The following is a 24,487-nucleotide window of genomic DNA, read 5'->3' as shown; positions in this document are numbered from 1 at the left end:
CGTTTACTACAAACAATCTGAACTAAGAATGTCCTAGTATTATAGTGAAATAGCTAAAGATACCTGTTTTAGTACATGGTCAGTAGTTAACTTCTGTGCTTTAAATGGGATAGCTGAAACACAGTTTAGAAGATCTTTCCATCACTGCCCCTGATGTTAGGTGCTGGTTTTAGGTTCAGGTCCTCAAGCAAACTGATTTCTGGTGACTCTAGCTCCCTAGCTCAGAGGCCAAGCTGCTGCTAAGGCTAATAGATATTTCCACAAGGCAATAAACTATGGTAGCTAAGAACTGGTGGGGTTTGGATAAAGAAACCACTGTTTAAATCCTAGCTCTGTCAATGACACTGGCAATGTGGGAGTCTGAGCTTCTTGCCCTGTAAGATAGGATGGTAATAGTATCTGTATCTTGACTGTGTGTAGACTGAATGACGCGATGCCTATGGAGCTCAGTTCAGTGGCTGTCACATATTAAACTCAATAAATGGTGGCTATTCTAATACTCATTTACATTATTGTAGTATCTGCAAAAATCTTAGTATAGCAAGGTCCTATCAGGGATACACTTAGAAGGCACACAACTCTAAACCATGAAAATCATCTGTTTGGTAGAGTGACCAGGGGAGAGAACTTAAGCTTATATTAAAAAATTTGAAAAATATATTTTATTACTTTAAGTAAAATTGCTTCCTAAAAAGTCAGAGCTTAAAGGAAGAAAATTAAATGTGTCCAAATTCTATGCCTACTAATAAAACATAAATATTACATAGTACACACATTGTGTATACTTCATGTCAGGTACCAACTTCTTTCTCCTGAAAGTAATGGTAGAACAGAACACTCTGTATTAGAAATTATATGTAAATGCTCTTCTAGTTTCAAATATACTGCCATTTTCCAAAATACTGTTACAGAATTTCATACTTCATCTGTTCTAATACAGCTAGAAGAGATAGGAAAGATATCTAAGGTTATATAAGAATGAAATCACAGGTAATTAACTTCTATACACAATTTTAATAAATCCTATCTTCTGTAGAATTACTTCATAATGTAATAACCTTAGTATAACATGTATCAATAGTCTTATCCCCAAAAGACATTTATGTCATTCAGTACATTCAAGGTAGAGGACAAAATTAAATCGCTAAATTATTTCTCTTACTGTAATACCATCTGCCCTCTCATTTGTTCATTAACTTGGTAAACATGGTAGTTAAAAGGACATATTTTAAAGCATGACAACCATTTACTGCCTGTGTGACTTCAACTAAATTAACTAAAGCTCAAATTTTCAATTATGAAATCTAGCAATTAATATTATTAATACTGCTGCTAATACCAAATACCCATCATTTTGCACCAAATGCATTTTAATTATAAAATTAAGACAGCTCCTACCCTTAATTTTAATTTAGATGTGTATATAAATTGTCTAGTTCCAAATATTTATAAAAATTTTAACAAAAACTAAACAGCACATGTCCTGCTAGTATGCTATTTGACTTCAATAACTCCTATAAATCTAAATTTATCCAGCTAACAATAAATTGATAAGGTGATTTTGAGAATATCTTGGGGTTGAACTAGAGAGAATCTTAAGTATGGGGCCTTTCAGTGTAAGAAAAATACTCATGGGGCATCTGGGGGGCTGAGTCAGTTAAGCGTCCAACTCTTGATTTCAGCTCAGGTTATGATCTCAGTTTGGTTCGTGAGATGGGGCCCCATCTGAAGCTCTGCCCCAACAATAAGGATCCTGCTCAGGATTTTCTCCTTCCCTTTCTCTCTGTCCCTTCCCTGCTCATGTGTGCTTGCTCTCTCAAAATAAACTTAAAAAAAATATGCGTGAAAACAAAATAGTTAAGATTCACTAAGTACATACTATTGTGTCATACACTCTTCTGAATATTCTAAGCATACTATCTGATATGATCTTCCCAACAACCTATGGAGGTAAATAATAGTATAATCCTGATTTTACTAAAGAGTAAACAGAGATTAAGTAACAATCTACCTTGCCAGTGAGTGGTGGAACAGAAGTTTGAAACCAGACAATATGGCTTCAGAATCCAAGCTCTTATCCATCTACTACTTCCTTTTCAAAGAAAAGCTAATAGGTTATTTTTGTTTATTTTTGAGGGGGCGGGGGTGGGGAACGAGTGGGGAAGGGGAAGAGAGAGAAAGAGAATCCCAAGCAGGTTTTGAGTTGCTAGCACAGAGCCCGATGTGGGGCTCGAACTCACAAACCATGGGATCATGACCTGAACCGAAATCAAGAGTAGGATACTTAACCGACTGAGTTACCCAGGTGCCCCTGCTAATAGGTTATTTAAACCCAAAAACCCTGAAAGCAACAAGCAAGCTTTATAATTTTCACTCTGTTGTCAACATATACAGCTACTAAGAAAAAAGATACACAAATTTTAATTTATGAAAATTCATTATATTTTTTTTCCAGCAATTACTTATCAGATTGTGTCTTTAGAACTTTTATAAAGGCATCTCTTGGAACTTCAATGTTGCCAACTTTCCTCAGTTTTTTCTTTCCTTCTGCTTGTCTCTTCAAAAGTTTCATTTTTCGGGTAATATCACCACCATACTGAAAAATATTTTTAAAAATTTGAAGTCCAACAAATTACTCCATAGAAAATTAATCATACAATTACATACAGACATCAACACAATTACAATAACCTTACAATTATTACCCATGAGATACACATCTGCAGTTACCTTTCTAATCCTTTCATAGATCTCAATTTAACATCTTCTCAAAGAATGATAAAGGCTTTATTTATATTTTGGATGAGATGAAACTCACCAATGAAATCTAGTACTATGTTATGCATGTCAAAGAAGAATTATCAATCCTCTTACTGATTCAAGTCTTGAAATTTTGCATCATTTATCTATAGTCCAATAAACTCACATAGGCACAAATGTGCCAGTCCCTATGCTAAGGATTTAGAGAAGGCATTTACTGGTTAATTCTCATAACTGAGTTAAGAAAACATTTTAACAGAAAAGACACCTCAACAAAGCAATGTAAGAGAGGTGGATTTCAAACTGCCATACTCTTCCCACAGTCATTGTCTTCAAAATCTCTCCTTGGAAATTAGGTCAATAATGTTATCCTGATCTTAACTGTTACAAAATACTATCTTACACAGTACTTAATATAAGGAAATTTTTATAAATAAGATGGAATAAGAATGTTATCAAAATGAGTATGTTAGTCAACCTGAGATTTACCTATTTAAAAAAAACTAGGGGGGGGCGCCTGGGTGGCGCAGTCGGTTAAGCGTCCGACTTCAGCCAGGTCACGATCTCACGGTCCGTGAGTTCGAGCCCCGCGTCAGGCTCTGGGCTGATGGCTCAGAGCCTGGAGCCTGTTTCCGATTCTGTGTCTCCCTCTCTCTCTGTCCCTCCCCCGTTCATGCTCTGTCTCTCTCTGTCCCAAAAATAAAATAAACGTTGAAAAAAAAAAAAAATTTAAAAAAAAAAAAAAAAAAAAAAAAAAAACTAGGGGACCCTGTGTGCCTTAGTCGGTTAAGCGTCCAACTTCGGCTCAGGTCATGATCTCATGGTTGGTGGGTTTGAGCCCCATGTTTAGCTCTGGGCTGAAAGCTCAGAGCCTGGAGCCTGCTTCAAATTTTGTCTCCTTCTCTCTCTGCCCCTCCCCTGCTCACACTCTTTCTCTCAAAAATAAATAAACATTAAAAAAAAAAACCAAAAACCTAGAGATGAAATAAAAAGTTATTGTAAAAACAATGGAAACCAATATATTTATACTGCTTTTGACTTTAAACCCATAAAATAGATCTATTATTCAAAGTAGAATACAGGTAGATACGTACACATTTTGCCAAAACATTTTTCCTATAGGCTTTCACACTGTAAAAGAGGAAATTTTATATAAGAATTACATAATTTCATTACACTCTTTAAAAGTACTTTATTTTCAAAAACAATCTCTCCTTTACTAACGATTTAAATGATCATGTTATACGTAAGTAAAATTAGCTCAAATGCTCTTGTATCTATTTGGGTGTATTTGACATAAAATAGAAAATGAATTCAGCATGAACATCAACATAAATTTTATTAAAAATAAAAAAAGGTCAAGGCTTGTGTGTATTCTTGATTAGGCCAAATTCAAGCCTTAATTATATGACCTTAATTATAAGAATTATACAAAGTAATTTCTGGCTCAACCTAAAACTACTACTAAGCACTACTACCAAAAAATTTAAAAATGGTTATCATCACATCACTAACTCTACCAAATGTGGGTTAAGAGTGACTAGGAATATAAAGAATATATTATTTTTATAAAACTCTTTTCTGGGAAAACTAAATAATTTTAATATATCCACTCAAGCAGTTATAAACTAATCTTTCTATAGTGCTTCTAAAAGGATAAGAATTAAGAAATTTCTACAGCATTTGGTGGAAGACAGGAAATTTGAAAAAAGCTCATTTATATATATTCGTAGGATATAAAAATCTATTTTTTTCCTTTAAGGTATTCTACTTCAACACACTTATGTTAGAATTATTTGATATTTTAAATTGCACTTTCCAGGATGTTCCCTGGTTATCAATTCCTGACCAATCTCCGGGTATTCATGAAACTCAAAACAATTAACTAAAGCTAAATTGCGTTAGGAAAGAAAAATTTGTTACAAATACAGGCATAAAATTTATCCAAAGACTATATAAAAACGGTGGTTGTCACTTCACCACTACTGACACATGCAAGTTTGGGTTTAAACTACAACTGAATAGCAATTTCCAGCTAAGGAAAGACTTCTGATTTCCCAGAAGTCAAGGAAAGAAATATGCTACCAGATAGTTCTTGCACTTACTGTTACTAGTAGAACAGCTTATTCCATGTCCCAATTATAGATCACATATCATAAAAAAGACCAGTTTCCTACATAAATTAGCCTATTTTCCATGTCTACTGAATCACATAATCAACCTACAATGCAAAGCTTAATACATTAGCATTCTTCTCTCATCTTTCTGATTTATAATTCTGCTAACTCTGAGGAAGTAATATTAAGTGCTTTAAGTAAAAATCATAATTTAATTTTGTCTTTTGGAAGAATATCTCCAACAATTCTTTTTTTTCAAAACTTCTTCAAAAGTTTCAGTTGCTAGTAGCTTATACACTATTCCTAACTCAGGAAATTCAGTAGTCATTCAGTAAAATGAATGGAAATAAAGCAATTCCTCAAACCAATGTCCATTATGTTAATAATTATACATAATATAGCTTAAAATGTTAAAATTAAGTAAATCATTATAACAGTCATCACTTAATTAAATGGAATTAAAAACCAGTTTAGTATTTCCCCGAGTAGGAATAAAGCTTAGGCCAATGAGAAGTTACATTTTTCAGTATTATTTCATTCTTAAGTCATATCATTTCTAACCATTTATCATTTCTAAAACAGGGAACAAAAATGAATTTCAACTCACGTTTCTCTTGCAATGATTTTACTTCCAACAGCAGCTTGAATTGCTATCTCAAACAGTTGCCTAGGAAGAGAATCCTTCAGACGTTCACATATGGCTTTGCCAACAGAGTGTGCTTTGTCTCTGAGAGAGAAAATGCAACTATTTACACATCCTAAATACAAACATTTAAAGTAGCTTTCTAGGGGTGCCTGGGTGGCTCAGTAGCTTAAGGGTCCAGTGTCAGCTCAAGTCATGATCTCGTGGTTCACGGGTTCAAGCCCTGAGCCCTGCATCGGGTTTTGCGCGGACAGTGTGGATCCTGCTTCAGATTCTTTGTCTCCCTCTCTCTCTCTGTCCCTCCCCTGCTTGTGCAAGCTCTCTGCCCCTCCCCAGCTCATGCTCGCTCTCTCAAAACTAAAAATAATAACAAAGTAGCTTTCTAGCCTATATGTATAATAAACATGAAGGTGATTTCTTTCTTTTTTTTTTGGATTAATCCATTTCTTGTTTTAAGTAGACTCCATGCCCAGTGTGGAGACCAATACGGGGCTTGAACTCACAACCTGAGCTGATGTGATCAAGAGTTAAGAGACTGACCTTGGGGCACCTGGGTGTCTCAGTCGGTTGAGCTTCCAACTTTGGCTCAGGTCATGATCTTGCGCTTCACAAGTTTGAGCCCCACATTGGGCTCTGGCCTGACAGCTCAGAGCTTGGAGCCTGCTTCGAATTCTCTGTCTCCCTCTCTCTGTCCCTCCCCTGCTTGCACTCTCTCTCTCAAAAAAAAAAAAATAAATAAAAATAAAAAAGAGAGAGACTGAGCCACCCAGGTGCCCAATAAAGGTGATTTCTTCAGGAGGTTCAAATGGAACTCATCTGTCATAAACATCGCTTCTCTCTGAATGATAGGACTTCTCTGATTGCAAAAATAACATGACCTATTACAGAAAATCTGGAAAACATACATAAAAACCATTCCCCTCACCCATAGAAAACCAATGTTAAACATTTTAGAATCTCTGTGTTAAACATATATCCGTCCAGCTATTTTTCTGCATACATATTATATTTGTTATTTTACAGTTTGGAACATAATGTATATATGTTTGGCTTTTTATTTAGTAGGCATTTTTGTCACTTAACAGTACTCCGCAATATAGTTTTAGAATGGTTTAACATAACATGATTATTAAACAAGTGCTCCATTATTTTTATCAATCTATTTGTTCAATGCGTAAGGTATTTCATTTTTCATTATTAAAAATTTTTTATGAAGATAAAAACTTGTTCTCAATTTTAAACCTATCATGAAGTTTAAAAATCATTTATTTTGTCCTATTTTGGTAAGGTAAGGAAAACATTTCTTTCCATGACACTATCCTTTTTTACTATAATTCTCTTCTTTCATATTTAATAGTTTGGAAAAAAGAAGCATGGAAAAAGAATGGAAGGAGAAACTAGTACAAGAAAATTTAATGAATTACTCTTAAGTTTTCAAAATGTCATTTTCAAATAAAAATGATCAATAATTTAAAAACATGTCAAAAGTGGTTACTTTCACATTCCACGAATGCTAATTTCTATTCAACTTACTTGTGAACAATAGTTACCAACTCCTCTACAATATTTCCGTTCAGCAGAATATCCATTTTTACAAGTTCTGCAGTCTGGTAGCCTGCATCTTCATAATCAAAACTATGAAGGAAAAATATCCAAGTGGTAGACAAATGTTATACTTCCCAACAGATTATTTCTCTTTGCAAAATATCTTTTTTCTTCCCCTATCCTCCACCCAACTTTCTATCAAAATATTAAACATACATTTCACATAAACAGATCTAAATGACCAGAGTGAGAAACAAACTCCCTCATCTTTTCACATTTATGAAATGAGAGGCAAAAGCAAGGGGAACATGCTTTATGGGGGAAAGGAAAATAAATTGGTAAGCCAGTCTAGGAAAATGGGACAATGAAGGCAAATGTCACATTCTTCCCAATGTTTCCTCCCAACAGCTGCTTGCTGGCTGTAGACAATAGAATATATTAATTCTCAGAATTTCACTAAGTTTGGGTTTCTGTTTAGTTTTCTGTTGCCAGTAAAATAAATGTTATGGCTTTGATAAAGAGTCGTCATAAATAAGACTTTCGGACTTCATATATTGCTATTCAGTTTGAATCTGCTTTTTTAGGGATGAAATGAATTAATACATATAAAGCATTTGAATAGTACCTAATACAAAAAAAACAAAAAAAACAAAAAAAACAAAAAAAACCAAGCTATTTAAATTTTTTTTTTTTTTTTAACATTTATTTATTTTTGAGACAGAGACAGAGCATAAACAGGGGAGGAGCAGAGAGAGAGGGAGACACAGAATCTGAAGCAGGCTCCAGGCTCCGAGCTGTCAGCACACAGCCCGACACGGGGCTCGAACCCACAGACCGTGAGATCATGACCTGAGCCGAAGTTGGATGCTTAACCGACCAAGCCACCCAGGCGCCCCCAAGCTATTTAGAACAGAGCCTAGCTTAGCACATAGAAGCACTTGGTTAGCATCAGCTGTTTACTATTAAACAATATGGTCAAAGGTTATCACGCCAATTAAAACAGAGTTAACTTACAAAACTGAGGTCTAATGAGAAAGAAAACTTTAATTATGCTTGCATGTCTTTTCAGTTATGGATAAGAACGTGGATAGTCTTAAACTGTCTTAACTGGAAAACGAACTCATGCCTAGAGTTGCAAATGTTTGGTTTCTAAAGCTTTTAGCAGGAAGGTGACAAGTTGATACTCATACTCTAAAACCAGGTTATTATCAAGTTTTGCTAAATCCTTTTTCTTCAACAAACATTATTAAGCATTTATTATATTCCATCATAAGGACTATGCAGAACACAAACAGAGATAAGAAGACCTAGACACAGTCCCTAGATATCACCCGTTTACAACTTTAAAAATGTTCTGTGCTCCAAAAATTTACAATTTCTTCACTCATTTTTTCAAAAGAAGCCATTATACAAATGTATTTCTAAGCCAGCCCAATGGAAACCTAACCTCTATTCAAAATATTCATTCAAGCGTACCACTGGAATGAAGGAAACACATTTAGAATTCCAAAAGGCTACTTGGGGTTTGAGGGCAAACAGGTCTATCAAAGTAAGTGTCAGAAGCAGCTTCAATATAGTCTTTATATAAGAAAGGAATTTCCTCTTCTGACCCAGCTGCAGAAGATTCTTGCCACTTGGTTTAAGAGAAATTGTTCCTAATCTCAATCCATGAGAAGCCGATAACCTAGGCTATGATGGATTTTTTTTTAAGTAAGGAATTGACTGCATATAAAAAAGATACATTTTGAACATAAGAATTACCTCAATTCTGGAAGCTGGCATTATTTTATTTTTACATAGTTCAAAATTAAACATGTTCTCTCATTTAATCTGAAATTTAAGTTTCTAAACTAAAAGATTTTAAGATCACTTAATTCACACAGTGGTATCCAAATGCAAACTACAATTGACAGGCTTTTGTTTAAAATGTTATTTATAACCACTTAGCTTAGTGATCTTTTAATTACGGTAATTGTTTAATAACATGCTGCCTCAATTCATTTTAGTTTAAATCCCATTGCCACTTATTTAAGTTCTTGTCTGAAAGAAGACAAAGAAGAAAAATATTGGGTGACAAAGCAGAAAAAATAATTTCTCAATACAAACGCACACAAAGAATACTCCTTTGTATCAAGGGTTATAATGACTTTTTCATTAAAAAGCTCCTTTCATAAAGCTAAATTTCCAGGTCACTGTAGCATGTTCTTTGAGTACTGTAATTTTTCTTTGAATGTGTTTTTTACAGAGGTGAATATTCATTTTCCCTTCTACTCCCCCAGCATATTCTATATTTTCTTTGTATTCCAATATATTTATATTCCAGTAATTTATATATTTATAATTAAGTTAAATATATTAATTTATTTTATATTTAAATAATTTATAATTTAAATAATTAAACTTAAATATATACAAATTAAATGTATATATATTTATAAAAATATATTTATATTCCAGTAATTTAAGATTTCAGGATACTCAGGGCATCTAGAGTTATTTACCCCAATATAAACCTATTCCCAAAATGCTATGCATTGAGTTGTTACTTAGTATTAAATCTTCCTTCACTTCTAGAGGGCTGTTCCTCCATGTACTCCTGGGGATGAGACCATGGTTTTCATAATGTGGGTCACTTATTCCAGGGAAGAACAAGTTATTAAAGTGTTCACAGATACAAGGGCACACCGACCATTTTTTACAGACTAAATATGTACTTCTGTTTTCCAAATGTATAGAGGTGCTCTTAGGATTACATAACTACAAATACATATTAAATGTGCCACTGAGATCACAGTGGCTTTTTTTTTAATGTTTTATTTATTTTTGAGAGAGAGAAACTGAGTATGAGCAGGGGAGGGGCAGAGAGAATGAAACACAGAATCTGAAGCAGGCTCCAGGCTCTGAGCTGTCAGCAAAGAGCCCGACACGGGGCTCAAATTTACGAACCTCATGACCTGAGCCAAAGTTGGACGCTTAACTGAGCCACCCGGGCACTCCATCATAGTAGCTTCTTGAAATTACATATAATTCTAAGGGACTGGGGGAGTACACTCTTTTTATCAAGGGGATAATACAATATTTTTTTTTCCTAAAAGCAGGGTAATAGCTTGATGAATCAAAGGAACTCATTCTTCCATAAGCAAATTATGAGTACTCCCTAACACTTACAAGGTTGCTCCAAGACTTTCTATCCTTAGACTGGTTTCTCAACTATCCTCAAGAGAGCAGAGATTATTAAATAAATAGAGTATTAGAATACTCATGCTGGTCAATATTTCAAACAAATTGTCCAGGTATCTCAATTTCTCATTAAATTTTTACCTAGCATATCCAGAAGACAGGGACTTCAAAGAATCATAAAAATCCACCACAATTTCATTCAAAGGGAAAAGATATTTAAGCATAACTCTATTTTGATCAATAAATATCATATTCTTCTGAACTGCTCTTCGAGCCTAAAAAAGAAAAAAAATGTGTTTAATGATAACCTATTTAAATGGTTTAAAATGAATATAGAAAGAGGTTGATTACTAATTTAAAAATTTCCTTACAAATCCTAATAAAGAGTGGCAAAATGAAGGACTATTTCTTCAATGGTCTACTAGAATTCTGAAAACAATACTTATAATACAGAGGACTATTTTGTATATAACATATTTATTACTAAAGCTTTTAATCCTTTGTCTTTATCTAAGAATTTTGTCTTTTTAAAATTACATAGTATGCAAAAATAAGCCAAATGTAATTATAGATAAAGTAAAAGTTCTAATTTCTTGGTTTACAAATAAAAAAACTTAGGCCCAAAGAAATTAAGTGACTGACCAAAGTTTTCTAGTTTGTGAATACAGAATTAAAGTGCAAGTCCACTAGTAATCATTTTAGAATTCTTTCCAATACAGGTCAGAGTATTTCAATAGGTTTGTTTTGAGGACTGTGATTTGTGGATTAAGTCATTTATTACAATGTGGCAAAAACTTGAGTCAGAAGTCTCAAATATTATAGTTATCCTTCAAACTATCCTCAATTTCAAGTATAAAAAGGCTAAATTATTCTTTTAGCTAGTCAGTATAAATAAGCATCAAGTTTGTTTCCTTTGCTAAACTATCAACTCAGTAAATTAAGACAGATGATCAAAATTGCAATTCTATTTTCTCTTACTTAAAATCAAACTGATTTTAAAAGTATAGATATCTATACACCTCTCTCTTTATATATACACATGTAGATAAGACCTTTGTGAAAATTTCTTATAAATTCAATGTGCTCTGCAGAAGGAAATCTTTCAAAACCTGAGCAGGAACCAGTTAGGGAGGACTAAATTTACTTTTATATTAAATTGTATTACATTTATACCTGGCAAAGCATCATTATTTTCCCAGTATATTCATCTGGTGTGATAATGGTACCCAAAACAACTGGCTCCAAATATTCTGTTACTTTTGATTTTTCAGGGAATTGTGCAGGATTGATGATTGTAATTTCCTTTTCTCTGTATTCCTAAAAATAAGAAAACCACCAATAGCTAAGCAAGATCTTAATAATTACATTTTAAAATTTTCAATTTTTACAGTATATGTTAGCATTTATTTTGTTATTGCACTTGTTGAATAAAAACAAAATAATTCCTCAAGGTTAGACTATTACCTTAACATGCTTTATATTTTAAAACTATCGAATTATAACCACTTAGTAACAATTTTTCATAAGTAATATATTGTGTTCATCGACATTTACTAAATACATCTCATGTACCACTTAGAAATAGTATGATGTAAAAGTACATTTTAATCTGCCCATTATAAGGCATTAGCTTCCTAAGTTAATTTTGTTGGAAGATATTTACAGATGCCAATGTTAAAATTTGTTTAGAATGAATATATTACCACTTAGATGGAATACAGTATTGTCTCTATCATTAACCTGAAATCTAAAATTTCCTACAGCCAGATAGCAATAAATGCTTCACTTTTCATAAGATAAACTACTTATGACCAAAATTATATTCTTCATTTTTGTGCTAGATTTTGAACAGTATTTAAATTACTAATTCTACTTTTTACTCTCAGTAACAGGCTAATATTGACAATATACAGATTTTTATCAGGTTAAGAAAAATACTGCATGGATTAGTTAAGCGGCTTCTTTATCATTAGTCATAAGGTAAGTCAATTTTTAATGTCTACTAATCAAGAAATAGCTCACATAATAGCTACTCAGCTAATGGTGTACTAAAAAGTTTCTCTTGCATTCCGCATACACACACACACACACACACACACACACACACACACACACACGTATTTAGTTTTCCCATGTATGCTGGTTCACAACAGTACCTTTATCAATTTTGCTGATGAAAGAACAGCTTTATATGGAACAGTAGGGGTTGTCAAAATTACAGAAGCATTATATTCTTGTTCTAGTCGCTGGTTGAAAACTTCCATGTGCAAAAGTCCAAGAAATCCCAACCTGGGGGAGAAAAAGCCAAGCTCTAAATATCTGTCTCAGGGGTCTAGTTCCTTTGATGAACATAGTCTTACTTTGTGGAGGAAGGGTAGAATCAAAAGTCATTCAAGCAATTCACATCATAATTAAATGCTGTTATTAAATAGGACTCAAAATTTCCATTGGGATTCTATTTAAAATTGCTATAAAACTTACCCACAGGACATGAATACAGGGTGAAATAGGCAGATGGTTGTTTTAGTTAGCTTTACACTAACAAGAACTTATCCTCAGTAATCAAATGTACAGGAGCAATAAACCACTTAAACTTCATTTTTCAATAAAAATCTGACACTACGGTGTAATAGAATCTTACCTCCAGCCAGCACCTAAGGCAAGGCTACTATCTCGATGAACCGTCACACTGGAATCATTTATAGTCAGTTTTTCTATAGCACTCTTCAGATTATTATATTCAGATTGGTCTATAGGGTACATTCCTGAGGACACAATGATTTCTAATTATCACATGTGAAAATATGCCTAAAAGCTAAATATACAATGCTTCCAAGATCAAAATTAATCATTTACCTTTTAAATTACTTCCCTATATTTCACTGACCACAAGAACTGGCATGCTAAAAAAACTGAATATTAAGTTACATTGGCTTTAAGTATCTTTAAGTTTCAAAGCCTTATGAATTTACAACTGGATTCACACTCCCAGTGATGTTTTTATGTGTTTGCACAAATATAATTAAAATAAAGAAGAACCATGAAAATTAAACCTATTGTAAGAAAAATATATTTCAAGAAACAAAAGTTAAAGACATTCCACAGCTACAAATGAAACTCCATTAGTAGATAAAAAAACAAGTAAAAATAAAAACTATACCAAATCCTTAATTCTTCAGGGCAGATAATCTATTAAAACCAAAGATATGATTGACTTTGCCTAAAAGTGGGCATAAACAAACTTCCTACTTCCCAGTGCAAGATCCTAAATGGAGAAAACCAAACGCTAGATACCCAGCATAGAGTAACTTAATGACGTTCAATCAGGTGTTTCTTTTTCAAACGTCTGTAACACCACACAGTAGTAAAAGGTTGTGAAGTTATACACAGGAGGGGTAACACTATCCCCACTATCCACTATCTACACTAGCACTGTACAATGTATTTTTTTTAAGTTTATTTATTCTGAGGTGGGGAAGGGGCAGACAGAGAAGGAGACAGAATCCCAAGCAGGCTCTACACTCAGCATGAAGCCTGATAAGGGGCTTGATCTCATAAACAACGAAATCAGGACGTGAGTGGACATCAAGAGTCAGATGCTCAACCAACTGAGCCACCCAAGCACCCTCAGCACTGTACAGTATTAAAGAAAGTCCAACTAACAGGAAGGCACTCAGTAAATGTCCACTGACAATTAGTGATAAAAACATCCTAATTAGAAAAATATTCCAGGGGCTCATGGATGGTTCAGTTAGTTAAGCATCCCACTGTTGATTTTGGCTCAGGTCATGATCTCCCAGTTTGCGAGTCCAAGCCCCGTGTCAGACTCAGCACTGGCAGGCAAAGCCTCACTCTCCCTCACTCTCTGACCCTCCTCTACTCATGTTCTCTCTCTCTCCCACTGCCACCAGCAAAAAGTAAATAAATACACTTAAAAAAAAAAAAGAGAGAAATATTCCAAATGTAATGACTTACTCTCTAGGAAAACAAGAAGGAGATTCATATTACTATGCTCTTTAATACATCAGATAGCTTATTTCTTAAGCGCTTGTATTTTCTAAGTTCTAAAAGTTTAGGAAATGATTTCCTACATAAAGTTTCACTACACATATGAAATTAACTAATACACATGAATAGCACACAAAAAATCTAAAAGAAGCAGAGAATTCTAGTTTAGCTGTTACTTAAAATGAGTATTTCTAGTAATTTTTATTTCAGTTTACACAACAAATTGGCCCTCATCCTTTGAATTTGTGAGCTCCTCACCTGCAAATACCATTGGTTTCGCTGATTTAAACCCAGGCAAGGGCTCCACTTGTTGTTTATGTAAATACAATGTATCTCCTATTTGTGCTTCAGTGACATCTTTCATCCCAGCAATCAGATAGCCCACCTGTCCTGCATATCTAAATAAAATTATTATATGGAAATATTGACTGCTTTAGTGTTTCAAATGCAAACTCATAATTAGCTCTACCTTTCCAGGAAATTATTACACTTTCCAAACAAAACCTTGTCTAATTCAAAGTAAGTATTACATATCACAATTCTCAATGCTAAGGATTGCCAGCAAAAGAACATACCATGCTTTACAATCCATTATCAAGGACCTCTGCAACACAACAAGTCTATGGTCTTCTTCATGACTCTGCCCACCTTTGCAAATTAAACAACAGCTTCTAAAATATAATGTAAACACAGTAAAACTAAGTGCAAAAACACCAAATGTTTCCTATAGTGTAAAACACTATTTTATTAGTGAATTGTGTCACAAATGTACTTAAAAAAAAAAAAAAAATAGATTTTTAACCAAGCAGAAAAATGTGAACTCTTAAACAAATCTGACGTCAATTTGAGGTTCCTCTTATAGGAAAAGAGCAGATCCCAAAATTTCAGAGTTTTTACCTTAGTTCTAGTTCTTTTTTTTTTTTTTAAGCAAATTTCCTACATGATAACAAACTAATTTACATTTAGGATAAAGTACCAACATCTTTAGTGAAGATACAGTAATAGTCAATGTTATGATCTATATGATGTAACTGAGACCTCAATTTGAGTAAAATTAAAATAGATTTTATGACTAGGGGGGTTCTGGGTGGCTCAGTCAGCTGAGTGTCCGACTTTGGCTCAGGTCATTATCTCATGGCTCGGGGGTTCGAGTTCTGCGTCTGAGTCTGACAACTCAGAACCTGAAGCCTGCTCCCAATTCTGTCTCCCTCACTCTCTGCCCTTCCCCCGCTCATGTCCTGTCTTGCTCTCTCTCTCAAAAATAAACATTAAAAAGAAACTTAAGGGGCGCCTGGGTGGCTCAGTAGGTTAAGCATCCAACTTCAGCTCAGGTCATGATCTCACAGCTCGTGAGTTCAAGCCCTGCGTCGGGCTCTGTGCTGACAGCTCGGAGCCTGGAGCCTGCTTTGGATTCCGTGTCTCCCTCTCTCTCTCTACCCCTCCTCCACTCATGCTCTGTCTCTCTCTATCTCAAAAATAAATAAACATTAAAAAAAAAAGAAACTTAAAAAGAATAAAGATAAAATAGATTTTATGACTCAATTAAAAAATGTAACGAGCAAAATAGTGCTAGTTTTAGACATACAAGATTAAACGATCAAGTGTGACTATATACCCACTTGATTTACTACCTTAATTTTTACAGATGAGGAAACAAAGACCTTAGAATGCTCCAAGTATGTACCAGGTGATTTATCCCATCAGTACCCAGAATACTGATGGAGTAGGCAGGCAAATATTTGTAAGTGAACTCAGAATTCAGTTTTTCGCTAATCCCCACATGCCATGGATCCCAATCAAAGTTTTACCATGAATTCCATACTAAAGAATTACCAAATTTTCTTCACTACTTTTATGTTGAAAAATCTAATTATAAAAAATTAAGTATCAAAACTAATACCCAGTATAATGTGGATATATATGGGTGACAGAACCATCTCTTTCACTGTCTCATCAAATATATCAATATAGGACCCAATGTGCACTAGGATCATAAAATTTGTCACAACTAGTCAAAAGGAATAAAAATACATCAAATTTATACTGTCCTTCACACATGAAATTGCAAAAGCATTTAATATTTAATTGCATTTAATGGTAAGTTTTTTGTTTTTTGTTTTGTCTGAGTTATGAAATTGGGACTAAGGATATCAATCTAAGAAAGGCAGAGATAGAAACACATACAAATGTATTTTAATTACTATTGTAGATTACTTACAGTTTATGTGCTGGCTGCTCATTAGGATTCAGAACTCCTACTTCATTAACTTCATGTATCTTTTTAGTATGTGCAGATACAATTTTATCTCCTTTGGAAACCACTCCATCAAATAACGCTACATTGGCTATCACGCCCCTATACTGGTCAAAGGTGGAGTCAAATACCAAAGCTCTCAGGGGGTTTTTGCGATGTACTTTGGGACTATTAAAAATAAGGAAAAACACACACACATAACAAATTTAAAATCTTAATAAAATGTCTATTTTCAACTCAAATATTATGCTTAATTTACTCTTATACCTGAGAAAGGCTGATAACTGTCAAGATAAAAACATCTTCCCATAAATTACAATGCCTATTTTTAAATCAGTTTTAATTCAACCTTAAGTTTTAAATAAATGACTGTTTTAAAATGATTTATGAGGGGATGCCTGGTGAGCTCAGTTGGTTAAGTGCCTGACCCTTGAGTTCAGCTCAGGTCATGATATCACAGTTAGTGGGGCTCATGGGATTGAGCCCTGAGTCAGGCTCACAGCATGAAACATGCTTGGGATTCTCTATCCTTCTTTTTCTGCCCTTCCCCAGCTGGCATGCACCCTCTCTCTCAAAATAAATAAATATTTCTAAAAAATAGGGGCACCTAGGTGGTTTAGTAGGTTAAGCGTCCAACTTTGGCGCAGATCAAGATCTCACAGCTCAGGAGTTCGAGCCGCAGGTCGGGCTCTGTGCTGAAAGCTCAGAGCCTGGGGCCTGCTTTGGATTCTGTGTCTCCCTCTCTCTCTGTTCCTCCCGTTTGTGCTGTCTCAAAAATAAGTAAACATTAAAAAAATGGTAATAAAATTAAATAAACAATAAATAAATAAATAACTTATCCTCTCCAACCACAAGAATGGGCTAATCTAAAATAACACATCAGGGGGCACCTGGTTGGCTCAGTCGGTTAAGCGTCCGACTTCGGCTCAGGTCATGATCTCGCGGTCCGGAGATCGAGCCCTGCGTCGGCCTCTGTGCTGACCACTCAGAGCCTGGAGCCTGTTTCAGATTCTGTGTCTCCCTCTCTCTGCCCCTCCCCCGTTCATGCTCTGTCTCTGTCTCAAAAATAAATAAACGTTAAAAAAAAAAAATTTAAAAGAACACATCAGACCGACAGTCTTTATACCATTAAAGACAAACTATAGAAAAATAGCAAAATACTTACGGAGGTATTCTTTCAATGACTGCCTGAAGAACTCTTTCAACATTTGTTCCAAGTTTAGCAGAAATCTAAATTTAAAAAAATAAGCATTTAAAGACTATTTTTCTACCTGGTGACTGAGTTTTATGATCAGAAAAAAGAAAGAATTCTAACAGTTATCAATTTAAAGAAAGTAGTAAAAGGAAGCACAAAACTTATACTATACGTCAAGCGTCCTTCCATTACAGTTGGGTGACTCTATAGTTCTTTAATTAAATTACAAAAGCATTCTATTATGGTATTGAAAGAACAGTGGTCTAAGAGTTTTAAAAAATCTGAGTAGTTATGACTGTATGGAATGCATGACTTTGACCAATACGTATTTCTTTGAGCTGCAAGTTCCTCATCTAATAAGTGATTATTTATATTTTTCCTAAATCTCAAGATTGTCACGTGAAGAGAATAAACAATATATGTGGATGATAAGTATGGCATTCCACCTAAAACACCACAATTTGTTAAACGAATATCCATGACAACACCTGTCTTATTCAATTATTTACTATGCTTACTTCTTTCTTTACTTATTAAATGACTGTCTCCCCAAGGAGAATGTAAATACAATGAGACATTTTTCTCAGAGAGATGCTATGATGCAGAGTAACTTAGGGAGGCCTCTCTGATGAACTGAGACAGGGGTCTTGTCTATTCTGCTCACTGCTGTGCTCCTAGCTGACACCTACCAAATAAGTACCTGAATAAATTTTGTAAAGATGCATTAAAATCAGAATAATTACACTTTAATAAAACATAACCCAAGTTATGAAACCATAATTCCAGGACTGCTTTATGAGGTCCCTCTTTATAATAAAAAGCATTAAATTCTGTGTATGTGTATCTGTCTCTAAGGAAAAAAAAAAATACTGCTTTTCAGTTATTACAATGTTGTATGTAATCAACCACTGTTAAGGTTAAATAGATAAAAAACAGTTATCACCTGAAATATGCCTTTTCAAAAATCAAACAAGACTGAAAGTGGAAGCTAAACATTACATTGTTGCACTAACATAGTTACTACACAAGCACTAGCACAGCACAGTTTGGTTGTGGCTATTCAACACTTAAATCATCATTTGAAAATGAAAATTCAAATTGAAACTAGTATCAACTTGGGGCACCTGGGTGGCTCAGTCAGTTAAGCATACAACTTCTGGTTTCAGTTCAGGTCATGATCTCGCTGTTGGGGAGACAGAGCCCCAAGTTGGGCTCCACAGAGCATGAAGCCTGCTTGAGATTCTCTGTCTCTCTCTGCCTCTCCCCGACTTGTAACACATACAAATGTCTTAAAATTGGTTTGAACCTGCTCGTCAAAGGAAGTATTTCCATAGGGACAAAATGGCTAACAAGAAATACTACTGCAATCAATTGCAGAAGGCCTACATTTTAGTCCTGGCACATTAGCTCTCTAGATCTTACTCTTAAGAATGGGATAAAATCTTTGAGCCTTAGTTCTTTCAACTGTATCTCAAGTGGGACGCCTGGGTGGCTCAGTCGGTTAAGCATCTGACTTTGGCTCAGGTGATGATCTCACAGCTTGTGAGTTAGAGCCCCACACTGGGCACTGTGCTGTCAGCTCAGAGCCTGAAGCCTGCTTCAGATTCTGTCTCCCTCTCTCTCTCTCTGCCCCTCCCCCCCAAAAAATAAACATTAAAAAAACATTCTTACAACTGTATCACAAGAAAATTCCTATCTGTCATAACCATGTAACAAGGATTTCTGGGAGGATCAAATGAAATATGAAGAACTTTGTAAAACTATGAAAACTTTATATAATGATGGACTCTCAAATACTATGAAATTTCACTAGGCCAATACCTGAGATTTTTAAAAGTATAACTATGTCTTCACAAAAAAAAAGGGGGGGGGTATCTTACCTTAATACATTCATCACTTGGAATATCAAACACTTTTTCAATTTGTTTTTCAACCCTTTCAGGATCAGCATTCTTCAGATCAATCTTTAAAAAAAAAAAAATCATTATGCCTTACTTAATGCAGTAAAAATAAAATGTATTACATATTAATAGTATTTGGAAATAGTTAAAAGCATACTTATAAGCTAATTGATCCCTCTATTTTTCTTTTCAAAAAGGTTAAAATAACCTAGATACAGGCAATACAATTTTAACAAGTATAGCCATTGAAAAACCAAGGGCAGATAGCAGAGCGTGCAAAAAATTTAGGCAGCTGGCAACTCAAGGCAGGAGAAGTGTTCAGTAACAATTTGTCAACCAAACTGTAAACTGACTTTATAAGTTAGATATAACTTATGACAACAAACTGTCTTACCTGTAAGGCAACTTTGCCTCTTTTAAATTTAACTCCAATATCAAAAAATTCAACTAAATGCAATGTAGATTTTTAAATTAAGATTCTTTATTAGTTTTAAAACATAAAAGTTAAAGTTTAACAACAGTGCTCAGTTTAGCACTTGTTATGTTTCATGTATTACATTATTTCCCCGAAGATTATAAGTGCCTTTTCTTTTCCTATCCATGCTTTATTTTTGTTATATTTATTTTTGACAGAGACAGCATGAGTCAAGGAGAGTCAAAAAGAGGGGTAAACACAGAATCCAAAGTAGGCTCTAGGCTCTGAGCTGTCAGCACAGAGCCCGACAGAGGGCTCAAACTCACAAACCATGAGATCATGACCTGAGTGGAAGTGGGAAACTTAACTGACTGAGCCACCCAGGCACCCTTCCTATCTATGCTTTAGTGTAACAGACATATTTTGGCTGCCCTGCCTGTATTCCTTTCCTGCAGAAATAGCCCTCAATCCCTCCATGTAATTCAGGGAGACTGTCTTCTAAACTACATGTAAGGATACAGGAATTTGAGTTGCAATTCTATTGTGTGCAAATTCAAAGAAGTAAATCCTACCAATATATTTAATATAGAGTTCAAGATCCCTCATATAAAAATAGTATACCAAATAATCAAACACTAAATTTACTTTTAGAAGGTAAAATAGTAAACAGCATTGTTGTCTCATTGGAATTACCTTGTTTATAACTGGAATTACCGATAGCTGTGCTTCAAAGGCAAGAAAGAAGTTTGCTACAGTTTGGGCTTGAATACCCTAGAAATATCAAGACACAAGATACTGATATGACCACCTACCAACTATCATAAAACTTGTAATATAATACCATCCCACACATTTCCCCAAAAGCAGAGGTATAAACTATGGTATCTATACTTCCATGCATCTGGATGATTCCTTGTGAAAATTCCTTTCATTTCAGGAAACGTTTATTGGAGGACACTGTTAGGACTAGGGACAAAAACGTGAAACATGAACCCTAAAAGCTTACCAAAGAACACATTCATGCAGTTCAGTTTATAAAACCTAGTACTATACATATAAGGTAGGCCTTGACCTTCCCTGAAAAGATCAAGAAAGGTCTAACACAACAAATACCTTCGGGTTTAGAATGAAAAGTTTATGAGAAGCTGAAATACATCAAAAGCTTACTTTAAATAGTATATCACAACTCTTACATCATCACTCAATATGTTTTTGTTTATCTTTATACCACAAAAGAACTTAGTAATGTTATTGGCATGTTTCTTTAAACCTAACATTTCCCAAATTATTACCTTAAAATTATCCAAAATGACTTCTAAAATAAATTCATTTTCAAGGTTTGCTAAAAATTAGTATTAAAACCCCAAATTAAGAACTACTATAAACTGAGTTTTTGGAAGGATAAATCTCTTAACAGTTCTGATCAGCATAAAATGTTTAAAATACGGACTAGTCCATTCCAGACTGCTTTAGTGCAATAAAACTTCAAATTAACAGGACCAAAGCATATGATTTTGGTTAACTAATACAATAAATCCTATTTTCAAGCATAAAAATTCTACTTCCAAAATATATTTTAAGGAAAATCTCTTGAACAACCAAGGAGCACGTCACACCACATAAGATTAAAAGTACCTACCTCGTTTGCATCAACCACAAGTAAAACACCCTGGCATGCAGAGAGGGACCTGGATACTTCATAACTAAAATCCACATGGCCCTGAGGAACAAAAATTATTGATACTTCTGAAGTTAGCCATAATTATTTTTTATGCCAAACCTACTGACTCCTCTTGATAGAAAGTTAATAGGTTTCTTTTTTTAGTGGATGCTTGTGAAACAAGTTACTCAAACATAAGAACACTGAGGAAATAAGTGTTTATTTAATGTTCAGTTCAAAAATTGAACAAGGATTTGTTTGCACTCTTAATACAAGGCTGACTTTAGTAATAAAAACAAAGTTATTTCTCAACTTACCGGTGTATCAATGAGATTTAAAAGGTACTGCTCTCCTTCCCAATTATAGAAAAGAGATGCCGTCTGTGCTTTAACAGTGATTCCTCTTTCTCGCTCCACTTGCAATTTGTCAAGAACCTGCTTATTATTTTTTGTTTTATCAATTGTGCCTATAAATAGAAATAGTTATTGATACTTCTAAGAGCTTTTAAAAAGACACAATACTGGATGCAAAATTAAACCAATTGGGGCACCTGGGTGGCTTAGTCAGTTAAATATCCCACTCTTCATTTCAGCTCAGGTCATGATCTCACAGTTTGTGAATCCCCACTTGGGATTCTCTCTCTCCCTCTCTCTGCCCCTCCCCTGCTCAAGCTCTTTCTTTCTTTCAAAACAAATAAATAAACACTAAAAGTTTTTTTTTTAATAAAAATTAAATTAAAATAAAACTTCAAAAAGCATGGTAAAAATAATGATTAATCACTCATGGCCATTTATAAAATGAAAATACCTGTTAGTTCCAGGAGCCTGTCAGCTAAAGTACTTTTGCCATGATCCACATGTGCAATGATACTGAAATTTCTAATATTTTCAACAGAGAATCTAGACATGTCAATTTTTTCCTAGAAAGAAGAGAGAAATGAAACATTTATGAGTATACATTTTGCATGATAGGAAACAAACATACTAATTCAAAAATGTTCCTTTTGTCTTCTTTGAACAATTTCATTTATAACATTTATATTATTCCTCTGACAATAAAGAGATATACAGCTAAACTCTTATTACAAACAATTGATTAAAATAGCACTCATCAAATACATGAGTTTCACTGTTAAGGTGATAACTTAGCTAATTAAGAGTCCCTTATAAATATTCCCACCACTGAGAAAATGATTTTCATGAATGAAGAACCCAAGACACCTAGAGCTCCTGAAAAAGCTTAGAGCAAGCACCTTGTCTAACAAAACCTCTTGAGGCCAAAAACAAAAACATACAAACAAAAGCTACAGAAATGTTTTAAGGAGAAAAAAAAAGGAAATTCTTTGCCCCCATAATACATTTAACCAGCAATCATATCTAGTTAAAAACCTGTGCTCCTAATATTATCTTCAAAAGTTTTATATTTTTGTTGTTGTTGTTTGACAACTTACTTGGACAGAGAAAAAAGTTTTAACATCCGCAAAAAACTCTCAAAAAACAAACAATAAAAACTCTTATCACTTAAAATTTAAAAACATTTTAGAACGTGACTCCTGAGTTTTAGTTGCATACATCATCTTTAATGCTTTAGGAAGCCTCACTGCAACCTGCTAAAAGTGGGTATACGAGTAGAGTATGTCTGGTTTTTTGTACCCTAAATATTTTATTTTTCCAATCAAATCTGTATTTCATAACCAGCATTAAAAATAGGAAAATTACAGTGAAATCCACAATAGTCGTGACCTTTATAAATGTTCTAATACAAAGCAGACAATGAAGGTGCAACTTATATGTGAAAGAAATTCTAAGAAAAAACTAACCCTAATTTTTTTGCCCAGTGGATTCCTCCTCCCCCTCATCTTTCAACTGGCATTCAATTAAAAAGATATACAGGACCATACCACTTTTAAGAACTTGAAATTGCAACATAAATTCATTTTACATTCCCCAGGCATTTTAGAAAAGGGCAATTAATCACATTTAAGTCTTATTTTTTCCAATTACTCATAACTTGCATCCAGTTACTCTACTCTGCCTACACTGTATCTCTTCATAGTTATCAACCAGTGCCTTCTCCACCACAAGAACAAAGGCTCAGAAAACAAGTTTGTTTGGGGTCACATAAAATAAACAATAGTTACCCACATTACAAACTAGGAAAGTCAGAACGTGACTTGTCCAAGGTCACATTGGGGAGTGGTGGAGGATTCAGAACCCAGAGCGCACCTTGAGCTCTCAGCTTTGCCGCCTTTAAAGAATCGCAACCTGCGTCCACAGGTAGTTTAGGAAGCCCTTCACGAGTCCAAATCCGCCAGGAGCGCCCTCCCAAGTTTTAAAACAGAGTTAATTAGAGCCGAACGGCGGTCACCTTGCGCTCAGCCGAGGTGTAGAGCCTGTCCCAAGCCCTGAACTCGGCAGGGGCCCCACGGGTCGGCGTGGGAAGAGGCTCCAGGCGCCCCCGCTGTGCGGTCCCTGCGGCCCACACTGCCAGCGCGCGGCCGTGCGACCAGCCCCGACCCACAAGAGTCCACATCCCTTCGCGCGACGGAGGCGTCAGGTCTGCACCTCGAGACAGTTCTGCGCCATCGCCGGTAGCGCGATTTCCTACAAGACGCCCCCGGCTAAGATCCGGCGAAAAAGACCTAAACCGTTTCACACCGGCGGAGAAGAAAAGCTGCCGAGGATAACTCCGCCCAACTACTGACTCCGGTGCGACACAGGGGACGCAGCGCCGCTGTTCGGCGCCTGCACGTCGCCCGACGTCGTGACGCCGGCGTGCCTCCGCGCGGGGCTGTAAGGGAGTCACGTGA

The 24,487-nt window shown here is 34.9% G+C and overlaps 1 protein-coding gene across 3 annotated transcripts; it reads right to left on the bottom strand.

The window, feature by feature from the left end:
- Nucleotides 1–63: 63 nt before the first annotated feature.
- Nucleotides 64–24,429, bottom strand: GUF1 (GTP binding elongation factor GUF1). Of its 3 annotated transcripts, none has more exons than XM_049630450.1 (17): nucleotides 24,046–24,429; nucleotides 22,486–22,597; nucleotides 21,996–22,144; nucleotides 21,658–21,738; nucleotides 20,712–20,789; nucleotides 19,583–19,666; nucleotides 17,673–17,737; nucleotides 16,472–16,675; nucleotides 14,512–14,651; nucleotides 12,887–13,010; nucleotides 12,402–12,534; nucleotides 11,419–11,562; nucleotides 10,387–10,520; nucleotides 7,054–7,155; nucleotides 5,485–5,604; nucleotides 3,855–3,891; nucleotides 64–2,596 (listed from the first exon to the last, which is right to left on the bottom strand). In XM_049630450.1, the coding sequence occupies exons 1-17, from the start codon at nucleotides 24,208–24,210 to the stop codon at nucleotides 2,459–2,461; spliced, it is 2,010 nt and encodes a 669-aa protein (XP_049486407.1). In that variant the 5' UTR covers nucleotides 24,211–24,429; the 3' UTR covers nucleotides 64–2,458. The 3 variants fall into 3 exon arrangements, with proteins under 3 accessions (XP_049486407.1, XP_049486406.1, XP_049486405.1); XM_049630449.1 differs by having other exon boundaries at nucleotides 23,904–24,143; XM_049630448.1 differs by lacking the exon at nucleotides 20,712–20,789 and having other exon boundaries at nucleotides 24,046–24,406.
- Nucleotides 24,430–24,487: the final 58 nt, after the last annotated feature.

This window comes from Panthera uncia, chromosome B1 (genome assembly GCF_023721935.1).
Source record: "Panthera uncia isolate 11264 chromosome B1, Puncia_PCG_1.0, whole genome shotgun sequence".
In the NCBI taxonomy this organism is placed as follows: Eukaryota; Metazoa; Chordata; class Mammalia; order Carnivora; family Felidae; genus Panthera; species Panthera uncia.
Note: the sequence above shows the minus strand (reverse complement) of the source record. Positions and strands in the feature narration are given on the sequence as shown.